The sequence below is a fragment of the Dipteris shenzhenensis genome, unplaced genomic scaffold (assembly GCF_047967505.1).
Source record: "Dipteris shenzhenensis isolate YYH24624 ecotype China unplaced genomic scaffold, Dip_SZ_1.0 scaf0541, whole genome shotgun sequence".
Taxonomy (NCBI): domain Eukaryota; kingdom Viridiplantae; phylum Streptophyta; class Polypodiopsida; order Gleicheniales; family Dipteridaceae; genus Dipteris; species Dipteris shenzhenensis.
In genome coordinates this window covers 714395-742041 of record NW_028239847.1, presented here as the reverse complement: position 1 = coordinate 742041, position 27647 = coordinate 714395, and the positions used below count along the sequence as shown (strand labels likewise).

General features: G+C 49.0%; 1 protein-coding gene across 3 annotated transcripts in view; it reads left to right on the top strand.

The window, feature by feature from the left end:
- LOC147878132 (uncharacterized) overlaps nt 1-27647 on the top strand; it is a 117538-nt gene that overhangs the window by 81141 nt on the left and 8750 nt on the right. For 2 of the 3 annotated variants that reach the window (XR_015540752.1, XM_087372399.1), the window contains exons 2-3: nt 2015-2116; nt 2213-2316. Coding sequence is in view for 1 of the 3 variants with exons in the window: in XM_087372399.1 (XP_087228525.1) it covers nt 2015-2116; nt 2213-2241 (131 nt within the window). In the remaining 2 variants the exon portion in view is untranslated. Of the gene's footprint in view, nt 1-2014; nt 2117-2212; nt 2317-27647 lie in introns of those variants that run through there. The other variant, XR_015540751.1, reaches the window with a different exon arrangement.

Here is a 27647-nt window from a genome sequence, read left to right as displayed (position 1 = left end):
AACCCTCTGCCAAGGCTGAAAACGAGTTCCTGTGGAGCAAGCCAGACACCGGAGTGCGAAGGATCCCTTGTGAGGGAAGAGGATCAATAGTGTAAGCTGTCCCCTTCCCCCTATCCAAGGGAGGAAGTGAGGAATGCTCTCTATCCTGTGTCTCCCAGCCGCGGAGACCTCTCCTGCCTCAAGAAGAGCATCTGGCACCGCTGGATCTAGGGAAGAAGCTGCAACCGGGGAGGAGGTCGAAGCTTCAAGGAGTCTTTGGACCGTTGCCACCAAGGAAAGTAGCAAAACCGCACTCTGATACGACTGAAACCAAACTGCAGCAATGCTAGGCTCCCTGGAATCAATTCGCAGCAGGTGTAGGTGCCCTAGAGTGAATTTGCAGCATCTTTGGTGGGCACCAGGTAGGGCTGGAAACCCTAATCGCAGGAAGTACAAATGGCTGAAACAGAAATGGCAGTAGGTTCTCTCTTTCGTACGGCACTTACACATGCAGATGATACAAGATCTTGGAGCTAGAGTAAATTGCAGTTCAGCCTAGAGAAGAGATAGTTGATTCCCAGCAATAGATAGAACTCTGGGAGTGGGGGAGAGAAGACAAAAACACCACACTAGGGCCTAGAAATAAGGGCTGGACCCCTCTGAAGGTCTTTATTGCAATAGAATAATATTTGTACAACTGGCTCTTGAGAGAGCATGGAACTGAGTACAACTCTGAATACATCTGGCAGGCCTTGGCCCTTTCTTTTATAGACTTGGCCTAACAAAAAGCTAGGGCCTGCTTTCTAAAAGCTACTTTTACATAAAAGCCAAGATTTAGGATTTACTTCCTAAATTGGAGGCTTTAGGTGTCTTTTTAGTCTTGTGGGCCCTCTTTTTAAAGAGGCGCCCCCTTGTCCTTGCTTTAGAGCCTTGTGGGACCTGCTTTTTGTGCATTTTCTCCCCAATCTTAGGTCCTTGTTGCACTCTCTTGGGTCCTACACATTGCACAAACAATTTCCAACACTCTTACCCATTAGAGGTTAGCGAAATGCATGCATTCCTAGTTCTTGGACTCATCCTCACAGTTCCCTTTTACCAATGCAAAGCAAAAGTAAAACAATAAAACTTATTCATAGTTAACCAAAGTCAACATTCTTTGACCGAAGTCAATTTATAATAGAGATTATACTTTATTTCTTAAGAGAAGTACCAAATGGTAAGAAATGTTGCCACATGAAAAGGAGATGGCACTTCATCTTGGAAATGAGACACCAAAATCTACAAAACATCCTCTATGAGGCCATCCTCTGAATACTGGCAGAGTGGCATCTCAAATGAGGTTCAAAAATCAACATAACCATTAGATGATTGGGCATTAGACAAAGGCGGCCCATTATGCATTGCACCATGGGTTTCCACCTCTAATCACTTAACATAAATTCGTCTATCCGCGCATGGATTTTCACATGTAGTCTCCTGTTCGACCATGAGAACATGAGCGAATGAGGCAGAGTCTGAAAGGCATCATTTGTTCAAGCTATCTCTGCCACTAAGCTGGAAAAGGAAGGCATCCCAAGCTACTTTCTCCAGGAAGTGGATGACACCTTCTCTTTCTATCTGAAGACAACTCCATCATGTTGAAGTCACCTCCAATAATCCAAGAGTTTGCAATGGGGGCCCAAGAGAGAAGTTCCTTCCCATGATCCTCTCTATGTTGGGGGCATAAAGGTTGTGAAGACCAACCGCATGTTCCCCAATCAAATTTTTTTAAAGGAGACGAGAAAGAGAGAGAGAGGAAGAAGAAGAAGAAGAATATATTATCGTCCTCTGAAGACCAAAAATCGGCCTATGAGAACTGTTACTTTCATTTACTATTCTGATTGATGGAAATTATGTGACTTTTGCTTGAAAAGCAGGCAGTATGAGGTGGATCGTTTTTATACGTTTCTTGTTTTTTTGTGTATTTTGTTTAATGCAATGTTGTCGTCGTGAGTTTTTAATATACGTGTATAATGAATCCATCTATGATCAGCAGATTATTCTGCCTTTGTTGAGGGAACAGTTGGAGTATGCAGTACAAAATCATGCCACACTGGAAGCAAAGTCTTGTGTCTTTGCTCTCTGCAGCTCGCTTTGGGTAAGACCACCAGTTGCGCCACCAAATTAGTTGTTCACTTTGCGTAGACAGTGTATAGACCAGTTATTGACATAAATTTTCTTTTCAAATGTGTAGTTAAGAGGCAAGCTGTCTCTCTACCATGAATCTATGGTGCATATCCAAAGCTTGCTGGTTCAAATTTTGTTATGGCCTTGCATGCCTACTGATGAAGGTCTTCCTCTGATGCTTTTCCTCTGATAATCATTTTGGAAACTGTTTCTCGAAGCTATTTTTGTTTTCATATTAAGAAAAGCGAGGCATTTTGTTTTTAAAATCTCTGTTTGGTGAACTGCTGGTTTTCTCCCATTAGCGTCATCGTTTTGTGCAATTATATCATATCTGTCTTCTTTAAGAAACCACTGATTAAAAATGTAGCTATTTCCCTGTTGCATCTATGATGTGCGATTTCATGCATATTCCTCCTCCTTGTGCAGATCTTACAGTAAGTACTGTGTGTATTCTTTAGGCATCCTTGCATATTCACACTTTGACTTGCAAATTCACTTAATTTTTCTGCTTATTTTGCTAAAATAAGAATATTTTTGCCCAGAGAAAATTAGATATTGACAAGCAAATTTTCCTATTTCAAGCATTGGTTATGCTAAAACCTGAGGAAATTTGTGCCCATCAATAATTTCGAATTCTTATTCCAATCTGAAGTAGTAGTAGCTTGCTTTGCCACAGAAGTAGCTCACATTCCTTGCCCTGGTGCCCCTGGCATATGAAGAGCCACATAATCTGAAAACGACAGATGAGTTGGTCATATAAGCTTGGTGCGGCGCTGACAAGGCCTCATGAATGTCCCATTGCCCTTTTGTACCCAGGTGCTGGTGTGGCATACGACCTCCTTTCACATAAGCACTAGTATAGTACGCCCATATAAGTTGTATCTGAGCAGATCTGAACTCTATGTAGTGCATGCATCTCATGCCAAATCCTCTTATAGGCCTGTAAGTTCCATACGGAGGAGCGATTCCAATTTCCAACAGCATGTACACAATGTTGAGGTGTGCCAAGTGGATGTTGTAGAGGTTGGCCTCTATCCCATGATTGTAAGTCATTGGGTGACCCAAAGACATCGCCAAGTGTTTGGCTGAGGGGCTGATGGAGAAGCTCTTGCTGACGAACAAGCTTCCCAAAGGTGGAAGGCTTTGTCTGGTTGTGTAATGAATTTTCACCATGATCATTAGTACGCCCATCCATCAAGTATAGTCTTGCACAATGTTTGCTGCTCAAAATTGTCATGACAGCCGTCTCTCTTTGGCTGTTGACAGTCTTCATCTCTCAGGTTGTCATTTCTATGTTCCACTGTGCCCTCATTTAAGCCTTCGAGTATTTGCAGCTATAATAAACATGGGAATACTGGTGTTTGTGGTGGATGCTCTTCAAGAATAGCATTTGCATGGCTAGTCATGTGTTGGTCATTGTCATGCTGCATCAATTTTGTAATGCATTTTCGAGGTCAAAACTGTTACATATTACTTGTGCAGCATCGTTCTTGCTATGTCCATTATTATATATATATATATATATGTATCCCTTTGCTTTTGTTTTCAAATTTTGCATGTTTGGAGTTTTCAAGAGTGTGTACATTTAGTTCCTACCTTGCATAGACATGCATATTGGCTTATGGATTTTTTGTTAATTTCATTATTAGGTATCCTTTCTCCTTGTAGGGTGTCTTCTTCACCAAGCTGGCTGTTGTCATCCACATCTTCTGTGCATTCCAAGACTTTCATGATAATCTCCATCATTAAGCTGCCATTCCTTGCTGCTCCTCAATGCCTTTCCCCTAAATAAGTTTTTAACTTGCTTGGGCTGTTCATCATCCAAGGTTCTCCCCTTCTGATGGAAGATCTTTATGTGTTAGTCTTAGAATTTGTGACTGGAATTTCAAATCTACCCATTAGAAGCTCTCTCATTGCTTTTGTATGAGTACTTTTGTTGCTTTTGCATAAGCCTATGCAAGTGTTCTCTAGTTCTTGGCCTCTTTGTGCAACCTGCAATTTTTGGCATGCCTTATCAAAACTGCCATCCACTTAGGAACAGACTTCATGAATTTGGAAAGGCGTGGAACCTTAACCAACCATGTGCATATGTATACCCACCACGTCTATCCTTTGGTGTGCGGATACTATCCCAAATGCCATGCATTTTTTTCTTACTAGAGTCGTGGACATCTTGGAGTACCTGTCTTTTGCCTTCTTGAAGCCATGCAAGTTTATAACATGGCCTACTGCGAAAAAGCTCCAAAATGGCCTAATGTTGCAGTAGTTATCCCTTACATGCAGTGAGAGAAAATATTACAAACTTGTGATGAGTACTTGTTGGGCTAGCTTGTGTGCTAGTCCCAGTATCTTATTGTGGTGGGTGTTCCAAAATCTCTTTCAAGTAGCTTCCTAGCCTTTTGAGTGGCTGCTCCAGCAGATTTTTCAGATAATCTCTGCTGCCCTGCTGTCCCCATAACCTTTTGTGATGTGTGCATAGGCTCTACATTGTAGGAGCATGCTGCTCATTTTCTACCGCCCTTGTGGGGCAGGTTTCGCATGTTCTTTCCTCTCTGGGGATCGTGGGGCTTGCCCACCTACCCCTCTCTACCTCGAGATCATGGGCACTAGTTCTGATTTTGCAGATTAGATACTTTTTAAATATTGATATGTCTTCCCTGAGGTATTTCTGCGTACATAGCTGTCCACTGAGTTAATTTCCTATTTGTAGAACTGCATTTTTGTCCCCGATTTCACGAAGTTTCTGTAGCATTTTCTGCATCACTATCTCCCTGATTTTGCATGCATCTTCTGGTACATCAGTGGCTGTTATAACCTATGATTCCATCCGCTTCATTCCCTCTTTGTGCCGATCCATGATTTGCGTAGCTTTCATCGTCTTTTATGGCATCCTATTGAAATCCATCTTCTCAACTTTGTTGAGGTAAGCCATGAATTGACATAATGCTTTCCCTCCTGAAGGTATCATACCTGTTTTAGCCAGTAGGATGGGGTAGGGTGTCTGTGCCTTAGCTCCTAACTCCACTATCAAGAACGTTTATGTAAAGTTTCTATTCTTTTCTAGAATGTCCTAGAGAGCCTGGGGGCAAGGTGGGCATCCGTATAGGAATATTGTCTGCACAAGCATGGTGTACAAAAATTTTCTCATTTCCCAATTCCACAAATGTGCCTTCGTGCATTTATTTTGGAAGCTATATAAGTCTTTTAAGCCTCCCAGAATCCTCCTTTCCACTCACGCATTCCATTTGTAGTTGTATGTGAAATCCAATCCTAGATATTTATATGTGTTAACTGTTTCCAAGGGCTCCCCTTCAATTGTGACATCCACTTGTTTGTTATGTGTCCCAATCAACATTACCTTTGTCTTATCTATATTCACCTGCATTTCTGGGTGTTTGCAGAATTCTCTCATCCAAATGTGCTTGCAGGCTCTCCTTCTTTGCGACAAATACCACATCATTTTCATAGATAAGCATTAGCAAAGTGTACCATGCAATCTGAACACCTTCCTTGCTATGCATTCTCATCCACTCTTCCAAATCCATCGATAAAAGACCGAAAAGTGTTGGTGACAGGGGACAGCCTTGCTTAACCCCTATGTCACTGCTTATTACAGCATTCCCCTTGGAGCATGACCCATCCACTAGCGGTTGTGCTAACTCAGCTAGAACCTTCTCATAGAGTCAGTATGTGGCTTCTTTGAGAGAGAGAGAGAGATTTTATTAAAAGTGTTCGGAAGACCAAAACGGTCTATGAGACTAATAGATAAACTGATACAATGAGCTGAGGGTGGAGCCATTAAGCGGGCATCAACACCCATGGTGAGTACAAAAGGAAACCCAAAGTCTTGAATCATAACATCACGAGTATACAGTGAGAGCTCTCTTGGAGTGGGACAAGTAGGAGTATCAACTCTGAGAGGGGGACGTCGATGTGCGAGGTTGTTGTGGTGGCATATAGCTTGTGATAGATCGTTGGCAACTATCAACACGTGTTGCCTGCTGTGGTCTCTTGTCTATAGCCCTACGATGAACGAGTGCTATCGTCACTCCTGTGGGTAGGTCCCTTGGTCTAGTAAAAAGGGAAGGGAGGTCCCCTAGTGTGATATGCCCCTCTGTGTACCTGAATGTCTGGCATGTCTCAAGCTCTGGCTCGGGTCCTCGAGGTTGTAGTCTCCATGTGTCCTGCTGGTTGGTGTCGTCAGGTTGGAAGAACTCAATGATCGTGCTCTGAGTGGAATCTGGTTGTATGTCATGGTCCCCTCTATGTGCTATGAGCATCCGCTTCCTATGTCAGACAACCTCGTGGACGAAGGCCGCTAGGCATCTATGGTCTGGGTAGGATAGGAAGCTGGATTGAGAACCAAGTCCACCATCTCTGAAAAAGGCAGTAGTAGCGACCTCTGATGTCGTAGTACACAGGGCATGTGAATGCAAAATGCTCCTCTGACTCGATCTCCCCAGAATCACATAAGGTGCAGATGCAGCCCTCTCTAGGTATGCCCTGTGCCTGACCACTCTCAATACGGAGGCAATGTGACGAAACTCAGAACTGCCCTATAGATATCCTCAAGGCGTGAGGAAGGTGGATCTGTGTGTACCCTGGTTGATTGACGAAACCCTCAGCAGAGGTCCGTAGGCAGTGGTCCCTGTTAAAATTGATCTTCACAGGAAGCTCATGAGGTACCAAACAAGTTCTGAATGTGTGTAACTGCAAGAGATCCTCTTGGATGACCTGGTTGCTCGTGATAGGTGAGTGGGATAGAGGGGGCCTCAACACTATACTGGAAGGGAGATAGCCTATCTATGTGCAGTCCCAAACTCTCAAATCATCTACATGTATGTGCGTACCGGCTCCTCTGATCATCTTCTGTTGCCAATGCCATGGAAGAGGATAGGGCCAACGAACGGAAGCGTGCGTTGTCCTGTAGTGTGGGTTCCATACTGTCTAATGCAGTAAAGATATGTGATCACCTGAAATGCCGCATCAAACTGTAGTGGGGATACCCCAAACTCACCAGGAACTATCTGATGTGGGACTGAAGGCTTACTACGAATCATCCCGATCCCCGAACTCCTCCTGTCTCTCGGGTCTCGTCTCGATATGTTGTCTCCCACATGTATCCACTGACTATAGGCAAGGGTCACTCTAGACTCTAATATGTCTTTGCAAGTCAGGGACACTGTCCTCTGAGTCTCATAGACCCCGCCCCCCTATGCAGGGGGACCACAAGGTGCTTCTTGTGGACCTATCAAAAGCCGTCCATCTCGAACTACTACCCACTTTCCCTCTCTCTGTGACATCTGGCTGATGTAAGAGGATACGCCTCTCCTCTACCGAGAGTGGTGTGAGATCCTAATCTAAGTGGATCTCTGGGTGGGTATGTAAAGCTGAGCGTTTGCGTAATGTGAGGCGAGCCTGGGTGTCTCTGAAGCAGATGATGAGACATTGCTCTCGCTTGGGATCTCACCCAGTGCGTCAGGCTCCCTCAATCCAATGCTTCTGAATCCCGAGAGTGGAGGTCATGATGTAAATTGCGTCGTCCATGGGGGTTGTGGTTGTGCGGGGGATCCCACGTACCCTGACATTGAGTGCCTTGTTGGCCCTCCGCTGCTGCTCTAGAATTGTGGCTGAAACAGTGGCCTTCGTAGATTCCTGTTTTGCAACATCCATCCACCTGGTAGTCTCTTCAATGGCTGATTGCATGCAAGCTATATGTGCTTCAACTGCCTCTACAGCTGGTCCGTTGTGTGGAGCTGTCCCCTTGGCTTCCATCTCCTTCCCAAGCTGGGATATCTCCTGGCTAAGACTGTGAATAAGAGGGTCTTGTTCCGCCTCTCATGTACGAAGATGGTGTATCTGTAGAAGGACACCATTCCAATAGTCCGATGGGATCGTGAGGCCATGAAGTGTGTAGAGAATCGAGATGTGGTGTGAAGGGGGGCTGGAAGTGGAGACTGATGGGGAGACAATTGCTTGCAACGTAGGTGTAGTGAGGCCAACTAATGAGTGGAAAGGTGGCTGGGTAAGGGGTAAAGGTGACAGGGATGAGGTATATGGGGGGAAAGGGGCATAGTGGGTCGGGCTAAGAGGAGGGATGAGCTATACTGGGGGGGAGGGGCATAGTGGGTCGGGCTAAGAGGAGCTCCCCTCAATCTCAACACCAAGGGTGGTGATGATATAACAAAATCTCCTGCTGTCCCTGGCACTGCCATAGCTAGAGATGGTGGGGCCGTCACCTCCAAGGATGATGTAGAAGATGACCCTGAGGATGATTGTGATGGTGAGGCAGAAGCTGGTACTGATGGTGATGATGTAGAGGCTGGTGCAGAGGTTGGCATCGGATTGGAACTTGATTGGGCGGAGGCTTCATTAGTTGCTTTTTGTGTTGCAGTGCTGTCAACCTTTAGGTCAATTCTATTGCTTCGTTTATTCACATCATCTATCATAAGTTGCTTTTGCTGTGAGAGAGAGAAAGAAAGAAAGAAAGAAAGTGTATTATCATCCACTAAAGGCCAGAATGGGCCCATGGGACATCAAGAACTCTGCGTACAAGATAGCACAAAATCAACGTGCCACAAGGAAGAGGCATCGTCGAATATCATCTAAGTGCTACGCAATACAATGCAAGTGAAAGTACATAATGTCGAATCTGAGCCTAAATACAGCCTAAATACAAAGTAAACTAGATGCAAGGAAACCGCCCTGTGGTGCAAAATGGGGGGATGAGTACAATATGCCAATGCAAAGATACAAGTCCAGGTGTCACGGAGTCTGAGAACCAAAATAATACTGGAAATCATGTCCATCGACTTTGCCTCCTGCTATGAGAGTACAAATCTGAGCAAAGGTGAGATGAGCGGCTGGTGGGGCGAGATCTCCATGAGCAAGTCTCCTCCGAAAAGCTGCCATCATCCTGGATCGTCTGGAGATGAAGCGGCGAGTACGTCCCCTATGTAACAAGATCCTGCGGCGTCTACAAACCATCTCATATGTACATCCACAGGGTGGAGGCATGTGTCCTGTGTGAGCTCTGACCTCCTCGTGCTCCTCCTGGTCTCTGTCCTCTGGTATAGCGTGTGCCTGAGCTCTATCAGGCTGGGCTCTATCACGCTCCGGTCTGTGCTGATGGTCTCTGAGGTAGTCTCGTCGAAGCATAGTGGCCTCCCTGACATAAAGAGCTAGGCAATGCTGATCCTCGTAGTCCATCACTCGTGAGAGAGGTCCAAAGCCATCCGTGAAGAGACAGTGGAATCTACCTCTGAGCTCATAATATAGCGGGCATCTGCAAATGAAGTGCTCCTCTGACTCCACCTCTCCCATGGTGCAACAAGGGCAGATCCTGGTCTCTCGGCCTGGTCGCCGTCCATCCTCCATGCGTCGCATCCTACCAGCCTCTATCTCGAGCTGATGCGAAGAGACTCTAAGCTGGCCAAGGGCAATCCTCAGTGAGTGGGACATGTGGATACCTGTATAGCATGGTGGAATGACAAATCCATCCTCTGAGATCCGAAGGAAGTGGTCACGATATGTGGCCTTCTTCGTCGGAAGCTGCGTGGGATAAATCCAAGTGCGATACGTATGAAGCATGAACCTCATAGTAGGGTTGGCGGTCGTGATAACGAGGGGTGGGTGGGTCATGGGAGACATGAGTCAAAGTAAAGTGGATGAGTGCATGGTCGGCAGAGGGCATGAAGGGGCTAACAGTAAGGCTATGGATGGAAGGGACTAGAGTCGGGGGACCTATGATGTAGTCGATCACGCTAGTACCACGCCCAGAAGCAGAAGAGAATGTAGGCATGGAAGACTGTGGCCACCTGGACAAGCCGTTATAAATGACCATACTGTGCGAGGTGAGGAGCTCCAGTAACTGATGTCCCTGATCTGTGGGCTGTACTGTGCAGTCTGATGAAGTCCGACAGAGGCTATCATCGTGAAATGCTGGGAGTATCACCGGATCCTCCATGAAGTCATAAGTGAGGGCCTGTGTGTCTGAGGTCCTCGCGTTGAAGTCTCCTAAAAGGATGACTTCTCCGCGATGTGAAAAATCTGCAATGTCCGCTGAGAGATCCTCAAATATGGACTGGCCTGGTCCAGTGGAAGAATAGATCGACTGCGCTGGGAGAAAGTAGCAAACTGCAATAAAAAGATCTCGCTGAGGGGCTCTGCGGCGAATGCGTACCCACAAGAATCGGGCATGTGAATCCGCTCTCTCGACTGTGATGATCCGATCGAGATGCTCTCTGTACAAAATGGCCACTCCTCCAGATCCTCTCACTCCAAATGTCTGAGTGTGGTGCCTGAAGGTAGATCTTCATGTATACCCTGTCACTCGTGGCAAAGGTCTCTCTGGACTCTCGTGTGTCTCCGTGAAAAAGATGATATCTCTCCCAAAGAATGCCCCCCGTAGATTGCCTGGCTGTGCTGTAAAAGAACCATTGCAGTTCCATACAGCAATGCGTAGACTATCTGACGGGTGGTGTGTCCCATGGGCCATGTCCCGTCAAAAGCGGTCGGAGCAGGAGGTGGAGGTGGGGCTGTATCTGCTGGTCTGCCATCTCTAAGCACTGTGGGAGCACGCCTCAAGGTGCCTGTGATGAGTCTGCCATCCCTGATCACTGCCCACTTGCCTTGAGCTCTGGCTGCATCTCTCTGAGGCATGAGCGCCTTGCGCTTCTCAACCTGTATCTGAGCCATGGAAATCTGTGGGTGGTCTCTGAGTGTCCCTCTCCTCCTGAGGGCAGCTAGACGTGCCTGGGCATTTCTGAATCTGATGATGAGGGGCTGCTCTCTAGTACGATCCCTCCTGACTCTATATGCTCCTACTATGCCATGATCCTGTACTCCCAATGTCTGAGAGACAAAGGTCACAGCCTGTGTCATCGTGGACTCTGTCGCCGAGGGCAAGATACCACGAATGCGAATGTTGAGGGCCTTTGTGGCCCTCTGCTGTGACTCGGCCAATGTAGCTGATACAGTCGATCTCTGAGGCTGTGATGGCTGACGGCGGACGACATCCACCTACTTGTGGCTCTCTGGACCTCTGTCTGAAGGGAGGTCAAACGCTCCTCAACCGCTGCTACTGCTGTAGTGGGAGATGTGTCTATGTGCTGAACACGAGTCTCGATCTGCTGCACTCACTCTGTGTGTCCATGAATCTCTTCAGCAAGAGTCCTATGAGTCGCCTGTAAGACCTGAAGATTTGTCCTAATAGACAAGATCTCCCGATCCTGCTGTGTCACTCGATCAGCAAGAGATGCAACATGAGCTGTAAGTAGAGCAATGGTCTCGTCCTTCCTGTGAAGCATCTGAAGGGCAGCTCGGAGGTGGGTCTCAAAGTGCTGAAGGTCTGGTAGGATGTGGCGGCAAGGACAAACAGTGCAAGGCATGGAGGGAGAAAGAGAAGGAGAAAGGGGGGAAACCGGTAAGGTGGGTAGCGGGGATGAAGGAGAAGCCTGGAAAGGGGGAGAGAAAGCGGGTATCGGGGATGGAGAGGAGGGGATGGGTAAAGTCTGTAGAGAGGATGAGGAGGAGGGAGCCTCTGGCAAAGTAGATAAAATAGGCAACAAAGGGGAAGAGGTGACAGAGGGCTGTGAGAGGGAGAGCAAAAAGGGTGGACAAGGGGTAGGAGAAGAAGGAACCTGAGAGGGGAGGGGTGAAAAAAACTGCGGGTACAAAGTAGCTATGGGCGGAAGATGAGGTAATGGAGCTGAAACCGGTGTACCTGTGACTGGGAGTGCGGCAAGTGCGGGCACTGCACTGGGCGGAAGATGATATAATGGAGCTGAGACGGGTGTACCTGCGACTGGGAGTGCGGCAAGTGCGGGCACTGCGCTGTCCTTTGAAGAAGATGCAAGTCCTCTTCTACTATAGTGCAGCATATTGGTCGTGGCGGCCATTGATGTTGCTGCTGTTGCTACTTCTGTAACATGCTCGACGGTGTCGGCCATGTTTAGTTACGGGAAACCGGCAACATTGAAAAGCGGGAGATGGCGAGCGCTGCCAATGCGCGATGAGAGAGAGAGAGAGAGAGAGAGAGGGAGGAGGTTGAGCGGAGGGGGTGAGCGGGTGAGAGGGGGGGGCTGAGCGGGTGAGGGAGGGGCTGAGCGGGGGGCTGAGCGGGTGAGGGAGGGGCTGAGCGGGAGAGGGAGGGGCAGGGGGGGGGCGCAGAGGCTGAGCGGGGGGGGCTGAGCGGGTGAGGGAGGGGCTGAGCGGGTGAGGGGGGGGGGGGCTGAGTGGGAGGCTGAGCGGAGGGGCTGAGCGGGTGAGGGGGGGGCTGAGCGGGTGAGGGAGGGGCTGAGCGGGAGAGGGAGGGGCAGGGGGGGACCGGAGAGGCTGAGCGGGGGGGGCTGAGCAGGTGAGGGAGGGGCTGAGCGGGTGAGGGGGGGGCTGAGCGGGAGGCTGAGCGGAGGGGCTGAGCGGGTGAGGGAGGGGCTGAGCGGGTGAGGGGGGGGGCTGAGTGGGAGGCTGAGCGGAGGGGCTGAGGGGAGAGAGAGAGAGAGAGAGAGAGAGACAGAGAGAGAGAGAGAGGAAGAAAGAAAGATGGAAGAAAATTAAAACAGCAAATAATTAAATCTCCGAAATTGTTTCTTCACGAGGATGGTCCAAATTTGAGCTCAAGGGTTGCTATGGGCAGCCCTTAGGTGGTGGGCAGTCCAACCAAGAGGGCCTGCAAAAAAAAAAAAAGAGCAAAAAAATCAGTAATCAGAAAAAAGAGGCCATGGAAAGCTCACCCGATCAGAAAACCAGAGGGGACAAAGTCATGAAATACAGCATAATTTGGACCAAAGGGCAGAAGTAGAGGATGTGAATGCCAAAGCATGTCTATCCACTATCAAAGAGGCATGTAAGCTACAAGATGCTGAAATTGAATGCTTACAAAAGAAATTGGAAGAATACAACAAGGATGAATTTTCAAACATACGTGCTCAAATGAATGACGACATGAAGGGATGGCAAGAAGAAATGCATGCAAAATGGGCAAAACAAATTGGGAAAATGCAGATGGATATGATGCGAGATATGGACGTGAAAAACAGTCTTCTCACATCCAAGATAGAGAGCTTGGAAGCTCAGGTGATTAGTCTCCAAGACGAGAATGTAAAATTGAAGGCAAATACACACTGAGATGAAGGGGAGCTTCAGTCATCCCTACACGAGGAGCTAAACATGATTAGGGAACAAATGAAGCAGCTCAAGGGGGCCAAGGGAACTTCAGAAGAAGAAGGCAAGATCATAGATGAAGTGAAATCTGAGAATGAAAAACTCAGAAAAGACTTGGCATTTTTGCAAGACACTATGAAGGGTAAACATGCTGAATTCACCTAGAAAATCAAGAAAGGAGAGGCTGCAATCTTGGAATGGAGAGATGTGGTCATGAAAGGTACTGTTGTTCCCAAGAAAGAGTTCATTTCAGATTCTCTAGAGGAGGATAAAAGGAGAAACAGTAAAGCCCTAAATATTTTAGTCCTAGGTCTCACAGTAGGAGATACTCCTATGGCAGATGCAAATGCTTTGTTCACCAAAATCGGTGTGAACTTGACATGTGAGACAGCTTGGAGAGTTTGCAAGCCCGATGCACCCACAAGGCCACTTGTGATGAAGCTCTGAACAGCCATGGATAGGAAGACCCTCATGAGCACGAGGGTGACCTTGAAAGGAACCCGGATCTACCTGGACGATGACCTCGCCCTCCTATAGTAGGAACACCGTAGGGAAGGTATGGTACACGTCATGGCAGCGAGAGACGCAGGGAAATGGGGTGCATACAGGGATGGTAGGGTGATTATCCGAGAGAGAGGAGATCAGGACCAGGGGGAGAAGGAAGAAAAGGAAGAGAAAGAAGAGGGTCAATTATGACGGTGTCGGGCCAATGTGACACAAAGTGGACTGAGAATTGCAGTGTGGAATTGCAATGGCACACTCTGGTCTGATCCGGGTGGTTTCTTAGAGACATACACTGACAGAGACATGGTCTTCTATACTAAGACACATGAGAGCCGCCCCGAGAAAGGACTGCCCACTGTGACAGGATATACATGGGAGTCATCTCATAGGAAGGAGACAAGGAGAGACATTGGTGTGCGGGGTTTGGGAGGAGTGGCTATCCTCTTTAGATCACACATGAGACCTCTCATATCAGTGGCATGGAGAGAGGAGCATGCGTGACACATGTGGATACGAGTCCAACTACCAAACGCACGATCAATTCTCATAGCGGTGTATTATTTCCCCCCAGATACTTCATCCTATGCACGCAAGGTCACCACAGAAGGGCACAGCCCGTATGAGTTGATTCAGGATGATATCACGGAATTCTCCAGGTAGGGGGACATCCTCCTTCTTGGTGACTTCAATGCACGCACAGGGAACAGGCAGGTGGGCCTACTGGACTTTGCATCAAATTCCCTCATAGTACCAAACTAGATGCAGTTGAGCTAGGGATAGTGAGACACTCTACAGATGCACCACAAGTGAAAGAGTATGGATGACATCTACGTGAGCTAGGGGCTGTTCATGATTTGATCATTTACAATGGTCTATAGAGATGGCCATCATTTGGTGGTCTCACTTGTTTCCTGCATGGCGGAGAGACAAGCACAGTGGACTACCTATTGGGTCCCTTGGCCTTTACCTCACCGATATACGACTTTATTGTGCCCCCTCCCCCACTTGGTATAGATCACTCGAACTTAGCCTTTTGTATCTCTACCACTATGCCAGTCTCAGGGAGGGTTCCCCCCACGCCCACTCGTGTACAGGTTCACTTTGATCGTGCCTTGGACCCCATCTATATGAGCAACCTGGCGAAGGAACTTCCAGTCCTACTACTTGGAGATGATGTAGACCTCACCCACGCCTCAAACACCCTTGCCACAGTAGTCATGGACGCAACCATCAGGTCTTTCCCCACGACTCAATCTGCACGTGCCTCACTAGGGAAGATGCCACAGAATCCTTGGTATGATTATGAGTGCAGAGAGATGAGAGCTCACCTCACATGTGAGCAAGCCCTTGGCCACTTGACATCACCCAAGGCACAGTGGATCTCACGGCGATTGACACGTCATAAGCGGCGGGCCTTCCTCACACACAGAATGGACGAGGTGATCAGTTCATTTCAAGGGGGGGATCCCACCATTGGCTAGGGGCTTCTATCGGAGGGGAAGTCACCTATACCCATCTCAGACCCAGGTGTTTGGCACACTTATGAATTGATGAAGAAAAATTCGATGAACCCGCCCATCTTTCGTTCCGCTTCCCTGGCAACATGTTTTTTCGAGGGTCCAATAAAGAAAACAACAGGATTTGCAAAACCTTTCGCATTGGAAGCATGCTCTCTTTATGATGTCCAGATGCAGGTACCACTTGATATGTCCACTATGCCCAGGCCCACCACTTGCCACTTGTTCACTGCACAGAATGTGCGGGCTGCACTCAGCCGGCTTCATAACCGCAGAGCACATGACCATGAGGGGCTACGGACTAAGAGACAGAGTTTGCCATGACCCCTCTCCAGGTTGATGCCATTTTTTAGACAGTGACTTTCCTCCACAAAGTTTGGGACCTACCTCATGAGAGACTTTCGAGGTTGGCACTAGAGTCCTCCATATGACTAGCAGAGAGTGGTAGATACAGCATGGTTTGCACGCATCACCGCATGGTTTGCCAGTCACGGCATTCAGATGGATCGACTTTGTAACATGCAACGGTTATATCTGATCGTGTAATTCACAGCAAGACCTTCTTTAAACCTTTAGCGAGAAATGAGCGTTGTTTACCATAGAGAGAGGAAGGAGATGAGGGTAGAGAGAGAGTAGAGTCGACAACTGATTGGGTTCCTATACCCACTGAGGGCCCCCTCCCCCAATCAGGGGAGGATTTGCTTTATACTTGGAGAACTGAGAAATACAAAGAACACTCTTCAAGAGAGCACGGAACACGCTTCTAAAGAGCTCACTGTGCACTCGTATAGCAGATCCAAAGACCTGAGAGGCAACGCCGACCAATACCGAGACCTTGATGCTGTCCACACTGACGATGTAGGACGCTTCTGCAAGGCAAGGAAGAGGCTTGTGCTGTCTAGCGGAATGCAGGGTTACTGCGTGAGTGAGAGAGTGAAAAGCTAGAAGTGATAGATCCTATGAGAGAACTAAGAGATGACGGAAATATAGAGCTGAAAGTGAGCTGTGTAAACTGTAAAAGAGAGCTGAGAAAGCTGAGGAAACAGTGTCCAAACCTCTCTCCGTTTGCTGGTCCAAACCTCCGACTGTTGTGCTGCGTGGTCACTTTCAGATCAGGCTGAACTGATGGCCAAGGGACTGAGGCTAGAGCAGGGCCAGATCTGAGGATCTCAGGGGCTGCACAGGAGGCTGAAGTGGAGCTGTAGGAGGACTGAAGGCAGGAGCAAACTGAATGAGAAAACAGGGCAGCCAAGGGGCCCTTTTATAGGGCTGGACTGAGCCAACCCAGTCTGTAAACAGACTGACTCAGTCTGTTTTACAGACTGGCTGGCCTACAACCAGCCTATAAAAAGCCCTCCCTGGCTCATTTGCCAGAGGAGTTTTTGGGCAGCCTTTGCAGGCTGCCTTCCCTGCTTACCTGTCCAGCCTTTGGGGACCCTAAAGGGACTCCTAACCTAGGCTAACCTAAACTATAAGATGGAAACACTTAACCTACTGTTCTCCAGTGGGTACTAGTGAACAAGAAATGACTACTGACTTGACCTAAGGCTGAGAGACTGACCTATGTAGCTTGTGCTTGACTGTCCCTGGACAAGGGCTCACAAAGGGGTCACAGCATACGACAAAATCTCCTATCTGGGAACTATAATGCACTTGTCGATGTAGCCAGTGTGTCACCTTGCACCCAAGTGCAGGGGTGCATGTGACATTCCCTCCTTCTTAACTTGGCGGTAGGTTCATTGCTTCCAAGTAGTCCGCCAATATCTGGGGAAACTCCTGGAAAAAATCTTTGTCCAACCACACTGCTTCATGGGTACCTCGATCACGGAACTTGGTGTAAAACTCCCGGATCCTGCGTCCTGACCCATGCTTGAATTTATGAAGAAGGATCTGTTCTGGCTGCAAAACTTCGGCTTCATCAAGAACTTCAGGTTTTTGCTCATCGGAAATCTCTGAAAGAGGAGGCCCAAAATATGGCTTCAACCAAGCTACATGGAACACGTTGTGCATAGTCCAACTGTCTGGTAGGCATAACTTCATTGAGACATCATTGATCTTTTGAATAATAGGGAATGGTCCGAAGCTCCTGAAGGACAGCTTAGGGCATCGCTTGCCCACCTGCTTCAATCGTTGCTTGATAATGCGTAAATACACCCATTGACCCTCTTTATACTGGACATCTCGTCTGGATTTGTTAGCTTGGCGTGTATACGATGCTTGAGCTTTGGCAATGCGGCTTTTCACGGACTCCGTAATCTCTGCCATGGATTCGGTGGTTTTGTTGGCTTCAAGAGATGGAGACACCATCCAGGTGAGGAGTGAGGTAAATCGCCGTCCAAACGCCGCTTCATAAGGTGTACGACCAATACTCGAAGAATAGGTATCGTTCAAAATGGCCTGCACAAGCGGAAGAAACTGCTCCCACTTTCCCTGAGCATCATGACAATATGATTTCAAAATATCAAATGCCATACCATTATACTTTTCCGTCTCGCCGTTCGATTGCGGATGGAAAGCGCAAAAGTTAGACGTAAACTTAGAGTCCCTGTCGGATGTGATGGTCTTTGGCAACCCTCCAATGGGATACCAATGCTTGATAAACAAACGAGCTACATCTTCAACGCTGGCCGTTTGTTTGCATGTTCTAACTCCCCCTCCATAGACTTCGAAAGTCGATAAGGGAACTTACTTGGAGGTGTTGAGTCCGGAAGTAGATCGATGCGATGGTCTTCCGGTCGGTTGGGAGGTAGCTGGGGTGGCAGATCATCCCGGAGCATGAAGTCTTTGAACTTGTGGAGTAGATTCACCATTGCTTGCCCCATCGAAGGAGCGGCTTGAACTGCAGTGATCTAGCACTGGACATAGACAAGTGCACACATGGCACCCTTGTGGACGGCGCGACCTGCTTGAATATGAGAGATTAATGGAATCCCTGGTATGCTCCGATCACCACATATCACGGCGGGCTCAGGTAAACCTTCCACAATCGTGAAGGTGTCTTGCCGCCAATCAGGCGTTGGAACATGCTCACGGAACCACTGAATCCTGAGGATCATGTCGCACCCCATCAAAGGAGTCAATATAAAATCCCGCGTAAACATGGCCTTTTGAACTTAAAAAGTGAACTGGATGGCCTTATTCGTGATGTGTGTGCGCAAGCCGGGCGTGAACCCGTCCACTGCAAGCTCGTGAGGCACCAAGGTGCACCCCACTGTCTTGGCAAGCTGAGGGGAGATGGCATCTTCTGAACTCCCCATATCGAACAGGACAATAAACTAATGCCTGTTAGTTGTGCCATACGCTCGAATGAGCGCCTTCTTTTGATCTGAGAAGTCGCCCTCCTTCTTACCTTGAAAGACCACCGTGGGAACGACGTTCAAAGCAGGGAAGACGGCATTCGTAGTTGAGGATGGAGGTGGAGCTGGAAGAGCCAATACATTAGCGATGGACGAAGTAGGTGCTTTCGCAGCCTTTTCGGCAAGCCACTTCGGACAATCCTTCTTGCCATGCCCAGCGATGTGGTGGCAATGAAAGCAGCAATGTTCTTGGTGATACCGCTTCTGCTCGTCGGGCTGTAGATAGCCTCCTGTAATACCCGCTTTAGCCTTCTCATCCGGAGTCATCTTTGGCTTGGACTCCCTCTTTTGACCAGAAGCCTGGCCGTCTTTCTTTTGGAACTGGTTGTCCTTCTTCTAATCCTTACCCGTTGTGTCATTTGACTGCTGCGGGGCTTTGGAATCTTTCTGGACCTGCTTGGGCTTTCCCCCGTTCAGCATCATCTCCTGATTCTGTGCGAGAGTCAGCGCCCGCTCGTAATCTGGCGGGTCGAAGTTCCGAAAGGTAAAACGTATGTTCGTGTCCAAACCTCGAATGAATTGCTTCATCTTGGCACTCTCCGTCATGCCCAACTGTTGCGCCAGTGTGATGACCTTATTACTGTAGGTCAACACAGGCAAACCATTCTGGGAGAGACGAGCAAACTCATCCTCCAGGTTAAGCATATATTGGGGTGGGAGAAAACGGGCTTTGAGGTCGGCCACAAACGTTGCCCAAATGAAATTCATCTTAAACGTTTTTGGGTCAGTATGCTTACTAGCCCAATGCGACGTTAATCCCATATGCAATGAACTCAGTGCATAGCCCCTTATGATCCTCTGCTTGGCCGTTATGAAGTTTCATTACGGAATCCTTCACTCCCCCCTTAGTGAAGAGGGTGCAGGATGTGGGTCGTGGCATATGTGAGGTCAGGAACTGGCTGATTTGGGATGTTATATAGTGTGCATGCATAGTTATGCCAGACCTGAGTGTTAGTGAGTGGTGAGTGTCCGTCTAGAAATCTCCGCAAAGAGTCCTTGAGTTGTTGCTAAACAAAATGTTCAGTAGTTCCTTCTTGTTCCGGCGAACAAAATCTTGTTTCTTTCTACTACCAGGCGACGATACTCGTGTAGTGTCTCTGGTTCACTCGGAAGATTGTTTTTGGTTTCGAATCTAAGTTGACGGCGTAAAGCCTTGCACTCATAATCGAACCAGCTATTACAAGGTACGGTCCTGGGTGGTGGTGGGCGGGTGGAGTGAGTGATGTGAGGCAAAGCGTGAAGGACAACCTCATGTAGTGATCAAAGCAGCACTGTCCTCTAATAGGGGTGTGAAGTCAATATAAGCGAGAAGTATGTATAGACGGCCCGAGTAAATAGGTGAGTGATCGTGGTCGAAGCGTATGTCATGATAGGTGGAGTAAGAAATCAATGGGGTGGAAGGTGTTGTGCGACAGAGAGTGGAAATACTAAAGAATAAGTAGGTGATCAGCTCCGAGGGGAAGAGGGGCCACAGTAAAATCAGTGATGCGAGATGTGAAGGCAAGGGATCCCATGATGTGATCAACAACGCTAGAGCCTCCCCCATGTGGAAAGCATGTGAGACCACTTGAGGCGGGCCATCTATCAAGACCATTATAAATAATAAGATCATGCATCCCGTTGAGATCCAATAGGGCCTGCCCATAAGATGTGACCGGACCTTGTCTGTCAACCGAAACCCAAAGCATGCGTGCTCCCTCAAGGTCAATGTCTGGCAGTAGAATGGAATCATCCTTGAAGTCGAGGAGTGGTACTTGACGGGTTTTTGTCCTCGTGTTGAAGTCCCCAACTAGGAGGACTTCTCCGCGGCTCGAGAAGTCAACAATGGACTGATAGAGAGCTACAAATGGAGATGTCTCAGCCTTATCTCAAATATCTCTAGCAAAGTGGGAGGTTTCAGGAGGGAAGTAGCATACTACAACAAATAGATTCCGGCTGCCATGTGTCGGATCCGGATCCAAAGAAATTTGGAATGTGCATCTCTCTGCTCTACTGAAATGGTCCCCAAAAGGGTGAATTTGTAAAGAACTGCTACTCCTCCTGACCCTTGTACCCCCCCTATGTCCCTAGTCTCATCTCTGTAGGGTGACTCCCATGTGTACCCACTGACTACTGGTAGTGGGCGCTCCGGACTCTGATGTGTCTCTGTGCAGAAGACTATGTCACAACCTGTATAGGATTCTGAGTTCCTTGGTGTGAGAGAGAGAGAGAGAGAGAGAGAGAGAGAGAGAGAGAGAGAGATGTATTACTATCCGCGGGAGACCTTGCGGGCCTATGGGACAAAGTGCACAAACAGAAGACTTACACAAGCCTCAGTGGGCTGGAGCACAGGGTGCACTAGGGCCCTTGCTGAGTACTGATCTATTATGCTGATCTACTGAGCTCAAGAGCTCAATCAAAATCAAAATCAAATACAAACTGCAAACTGAAGCAATATGAGAGCTAGGACTTAGAAACCAAAGCCTGGCACAGTGGTGGCTCTCCAGTGAGCCGTGAAGATATCCTAGCGACTGTCGAGCTGTCTCACGCTATGGCAGGGGATGCGGTCCCCTCGATCTTTGAACTTGCTGACCTATGTCTACAGTGACCCTCGTCTCTGTTGGTCTCCCCTAAGGAAAGCTGTGATAGGTCAGGCCTCAATAGAATGTGCTCTAGGCGCTCTCTGTCTCGTGCGCAGTCTTTGCATCCTTCTCTCGGTGGCACCGTTTCGGCTCTCCCTACTAATCCATGTTGCCCTCATATCAGCTAGCTCCTTCTCCTCGACTCCGTTGTGTCCCGGAGCTGACTCAAATGTATGGAAGTCTGTGACACGTCGCTATGCTCGGTTGTCTGAGGGGGGGGGGGGTCATAACACTTCCGGAAGTCTTACCAAAGGCCTAGGGCCACTGATGTGAGAAGCGAGTAAGACATGCCATAAGTGTCACGGATGGTATGTAGGCGAGTGCTTGTCGATGGTGTCAACTATGTGCAAGCGGTACAAGTGCTGAAGTGATGTGAGCAAGAAGAAGACCAAAGCGGAACAACATCACGAAAGCCAACCCTCGATATGAACTGCAAGAACGTCAAGCACATGACACAGGTCCGTTGTACCAGGTGAAGGGAGAGGAGGGGGGAAAGAACACAACGGAAAGAGATTTTAGAGTAGCGAGCAGAGACGGAGAGTAGCATAACTCATTACAAAGCAAGATGACGGGTACACCCCTAGAAGATACACACGAGGCGAGCTCTTGACTCTAGCCTCTCACTCCTTCACTCACGCCTCTCGCTCCTGCTAGAATCCCTCTCCCCTTTCCCTTTCCCCCTCTTCACCTTCTCCTCCTCTGCTCCACCCCCCGCTACCAATCTCCTCTCCTTCTTCCTATTGGATGTCTTCTTGCACCCTTAGCCATCCTTAGCCATTCCACTGTTTGTGGGCCGCTTTGTCCTTGATGGCTTCCGCAACACTCCAGCCTGTCCTGGGTCAGTGAATCCCATGCTCCATGTGTTCTCCTGCGCTCCTGACACTAGTTGGTTGAGAGGGTTGGTGCACCACCTATGCCTCTTAACTGTTGGACTGCTTCCCATGTGCACCAACAGGTGTATCCCGTGTACCATTGCGCCAGTATACCCAAGTCATGTCCAGGTCAAGTCATGTCCAAGTCATGTCCATGCCATGTCCATGTCAAGTCATGTCCAAGTCTGTTCCATGTCATCTCCAAGTCATGTCCATGTCAAGTCATGTCCAAGTCTGTTCCATGTCACCAAGATGTGAACATATGTGAACACGCTGCGACTAGGCATGACCAAGGTCTAACAACTTGGCATGTTGCTGAGGTGACCATGACGTGACCCAGGTGTGACTCTTGGTGGGTCACCATAAACTTGAGTACAACAGATCCCCCGCCACTATCATTCACCGTCCCGGTGAATGACTGAGGATCTGTGTGAGAGAAAGTTAAGTGTAAATTACAAATAAGAAAGTGACCTTGTGGTTAACATCCCAAAACTGAAAAGAAATGGCTCATGGCCTTACAACTGTAAAACTGAAAAAAAAACACTGGCTCATGGCCATACAAGTCCAAAATTCCTTATTTTCATGAGAATCCAAAGGTACAGAGCTCGCAAAAAGAAATGCCGAACTAAAAGATCCAGGAGCTACTGCTTGCTGGATGAAGGTCAGGGAGGGGGAGGGGGTGGGTGTGCTGATGTTCCGGGGCTGGTCCTTGCCTCTTCCTCGACTGTGTCCATGAGGTTGCGGATGTCCTCGTATTTGGATTTATATCTGTGGTATCCAGACCTGTAATGATCACATCGAGATTTGAGAGCAGCATTTTCAGCTTGCAGGCCATGGAAGTTGTCCTGCAACTTGGAATGTGAAACTTGGAGATGGTCCTCCTCCTCGAGAATCTGCTTCATCTGACTCTGCACCACCTCCACTTGTTGATCCACAGTATGCTTATCCTCAGCCAGTGAGGTGTATCTGTCCTGTAGGGCTGCAAGCTCCCGCTGGATGTGAGCGTGTTGGGCTGAATGATTGTCCTCCAAAACTTTCTTGGTGGCTGTCCACTCTGCCTCCTTTGCTGCAAGACATTGCTGAAACTCGTCCTGCTGAGTTTTCCACGCAGCCTCCCTTGCCTGTAGAATTGCTCCCCACTCCGCTTCTTTCACTTGCAATGTTGTATCCCATTCTTTATGCATGCTGGCTACCTGCTTCTCATGTTCCAAGCGGAGGTGTTGCTTCTGTGACAGAAGCTTGCAAACCTGACCCGTAGTATTAAAGAGGGAGGCACCCATCTGAATGAATCTGTCATCTATAATGCGCTGAGCCATATGAAGGGATCTTTTAACCCATGCATACCTGTCCCGATAGGTCATTCGGTCAGCCATGTCAATAAGTTCGCCATATTCCTCGAAGGTTGCTTTCATCCCCTCTTGCTCTGGGTCCTCGAGAGCTGCCACTGGAGCCAGTGTGTCGATGTCTAGGTAACAGCTTGGAGCTTGGGATACTTTCTTGTTGGAAGCGATTGTCTCTTGCAAGGGAAGTGTGAAAATTTGGTCCAGGTCCTCCTCCATGCAAACAGGAGACGGCTTCCGCTTTAATGCATACAGCAGCCGTTTGTGTTCCTGGCTCTGTTCCTCTATCTGGGCCTCATGGGTGAATAGATCTCCTGAGGAGGTTGCGAAGTAGGTATCCAACATATCATTTTGAGGAAGTGGAGGACAATCCGCTTGAAAAGGTATCTTACCCCCTTCAAAAATAACCTCGCTAGGTCGAGTTTCCAGTAAGTCCTGTTCAGCAGCCTCCATACTTGGTTCAGGGGTCAGTCGTCGAGACACCCGGGGTGGTGTCTTCGCATCACCAGTGGCTCCCAAAGTAAGATTCAAGTTCAATAACCTGTGTCGCTCTGATGCCTCTCCATCAAGAGATTCCAAGGCAGAGGTGCCTGCTACCGTAACTTCTGTTGAGGGATCCCCTTGAGTTGGGGGGCCAATGTGCATATCTTTGCACCCTACTGACCCTGATGAGATGATCGGAGGGGGAATGGTCATGACTGCGGGGGAGGTAAGTGGTAATGTCATGCCATGGTGGGTGAGACCTGAGGAGGGCAGGGGAGTGACCGGGAGAACATCATCAGGGAAATCAAAATCTACCTCGAAGGGGATGGATGGAGAGGCGACTCCTGCATGAGCAACGGATGGCAAAGCTCCAGAGGCTGGCCCAAGAGGGGATGGCTCAGAAACCTGTGCTGCAGATGTGGGTGGAGCAAGAGTGGGTATGGAGACTGGAGAGGAAGAGAGGACAGAGACTGATGCAGCAGAGGCCGAGGATGCTGGGGCCGCACTAAGGGCCAGTGGAGCTGATCTCAAGTGGGGGATCATAGGAGCGGAGGGTGGGCGGTGAGGAGAAGATGAAGTATGTGAAGGTGGAGGAAAGAGTGCAGGCGTTGCAGCCCGCCACTGGTGCAAGAGGTAGGTGAGGTGAGGTCCACAAGTACAGGTGTGTGTGCTTCTGCGTGTGCGATTTCGAACAGTGGCCCGGAATGTTGAATAAAAGAGGGATGCAAAATCATACTGAGTGATGGTGAAGAGAGCATTGAGAGCAGGATGGATACCTTTCATGATGTAGTAATGCCCGGGTGCTGAATAGAAGCGAGTGAAGAAGTAGCGTGTGATCACTGCTTCTCTGCTTCCACCTTCCAAAACCTTTTTGCAATCATATCCCCTCCTGTTGGGTTTGCACTATGAAAGGAATAAAAGGAGATGTGGTGAATCGTCGGAAGGAGGCTGAATAGGGAGAGCAGGGAGCCCCATGTACTGTGAGACCAAATTGGGTGTGAGAAGCTGCCTGGAGCCCATGAACTCAAAAGTGTCTGTGACAGAGTCATAAGATCTGATGAATCCTGTACACAGTTCCACATCCACAGGAGGGAAGATGACCTTGTCGAACTCAGTTAGACCCAGGGTCTGGATCTCGAAAGATGTCAATACCGAGGATAGTTTGAGGTTTGGATCAAGAAGAGGTTTAAACATAACCCGAATGTGGGAGAGAGGAGGGGTGGTTATCGAAGGGCTCTATATCTCTGTTGGCCCACCCGACCCTTCTGAATGTGGTCTTCGTGCAGAGGGGGTGCCCATGGTCGGAAGAAGAGGCATTGGAGCTCTGAGAGTGGAAAAGAACCCCCCGCTGCTGTCTTGATTGTGGTGGCTCTCCATCCGAGATGATAGTGATGTCCGGACTAAGATGGGGATGCATCACTGATGAAGACGGCCTTGCTGATGAAGTCGGCCCTACCGATGAAATTGGCCCTACCGATGAAATTGGCCTTGCTGTGATGAAGTTAGCTCTGCTGATGAAGTCGGCCTTGCTGATGGAGTCGGCCCAGCTGTAGAGGCTGTAGGCATGGGTGAGGTCATGTGCACTGCAGAGGTTGCCTGAGACTTCACGGCGGTATAGAAAGGGATGAAGAGCTTATCTCGGGGCAACCGTGGCTTATACTTGGACTTCTTCTCGAGCATGAAGAAGAAACAAGAGGTGAAGTAGGAGCTAATGACGAAGCAGGAAGGGGAGCTGATGACGAAGCAGGAAGGTGAGTGATGACGAGGCAAGAAAGGAAGCAGGAAGGGAAGGGGAGCTGATGACGAGGCAAGAAGGAAAGCAGGAAAGGAAGGGGAGCTGATGTTGAAGCAGGAAGGTGAGTGATGACGAGGCAAGAAAGGAAGCAGGAAGGGAAGGGGAGCTGATGATGAGGCAAGAAGGAAAGCAGGAAGGGAAGGGGAGCTGATGACGAGGCAAGAAGGAAAGCAGGAAAGGAAGGGGAGCTGATGTTGAAGCAGGAAGGTGAGTGATGACGAGGCTAGAAAGGAAGCAGGAAAAGGAGGGAAGCTGATGTCGAAGCAGGGGGTGAGCTGATGACAGGAAGGTCAAGAAAGGGAGGGAAACTGATGACGAAGTAGGAAGGGAGATGATAACAAGAAGGGGAGCTGAAGCAGGAAGGTGAGCAGATGACGAGGAGTTGGCCAGGTGATAACGAGGAGGGGAGTCGATGACGAGGTCCAGAGAGGAAAGCTGACGAGGTGATAGTGAGGAGGGGAGCTGATGACGAGGTCTGCTGAGAAGGGAATTAGCAACCAGAGTGACTGCAAGGTGATGGAGTCAAGGAGAACGCAAGAGGAGAGAGATGGAGCTGGAAAAGATAGGACACAATGGAGAGGTGGCGCAAAGTGGAAGGAGAGAGGTGGCGTAGTGGGTTGGAGTTGGCCCAAGGTGGCGCAGAGTGGAGATGGCGGAGGATGTGGAGGTGGGCAGGGAGTAGGAAGCTGGCAGGAGAGAGGGAGTGGGGCGTGGCCCAGCCCAGCAAAGTAGGGGAGATGGCACAGGGTGTGGAGGTGGGCAGGGAGCAGGAAGCTGGCACAATTCACTAGAAGAGGGGCTGCCAGGAGGTGGAGATGCGATCCAAGGCAAGATGGTGAAGCAGGGAGAGCTGCGTGCAGCAAGAGGGGCTGCTGAGATGGGGTTGCGATCCAAGGCCAGGGCTGCCAGGAGGATGCGCTGCAGATTTCGTTGATGGAGAAAGCTGCAGGAAAATTCGTTGATGGAGGGAGGGCTGCTATCGCTGGTGGAGGGGCGGGGGGCTGCAGGAGAATTCGCTATGGAGGGAGAGCTGCAGGAGAAATCGCTGGAGGGGAGGCTGCAGGAGAATCGCTGAGGGAGGGAGACGGGCTGCTATCTTGATGGAAGGGGCTGCAGGAGAATTCGCTATGGAGGGAGAGCTGCAGGAGAAATCGCTGGAGGGGAGGCTGCAAGAGAATCGCTGAGGGAGGGAGAGCTGCAGGAGAAATCGCTGGAGGGGAGGCTGCAGGAGAATCGCTGAGGGAGGGAGAGGGGCTGCTATCTTGATGGAAGGGGCTGCAGGAGAATTCGCTATGGAGGGAGAGCTGCGGAAGAAATCGCTGGAGGGGAGGCTGCAGGAGAATCGCTGAGGGAGGGAGAGGGGTCTGCTATCTTGATGGAAGGGGCTGCAGGAGGATTCACCGATAGAGGGAAGGGAGCTGCGTATGGTTTCGTTGGAGGGGGGGACAGCCACAAATACACAACCAAAGAGATCCAAATTTAGGAAAGTAAGCCAAAAATAGCATGAGTGGGCTGTAAGATGCGATGGATGAGCTGATCCCAAGGATCCACGCTGAGTTTATCCAGATGCTAAATATAGCACTGGTCGGAATTGGGAGGTGAGATGAAGGACCGACGCTGAATTTGGTGGCTAAATATAGCCTTGGTGGGAGGTGGTAGGTGAGAGAAAAAGCGGTGTGGGCAAGAGGAAATATTTGAATGAAAACGGTGGGAAAATCGGAATTTGAATTTTATTTTCTCCTGTATAGGCCATTGGACGAGTGTGTCATAGGGGTGAATGAGGCTGAAGAAGGGATGAACCAAGGGTGAACCAAGGTTGAACAAGGGGTGACATTGGTGTGCCCATGGGTG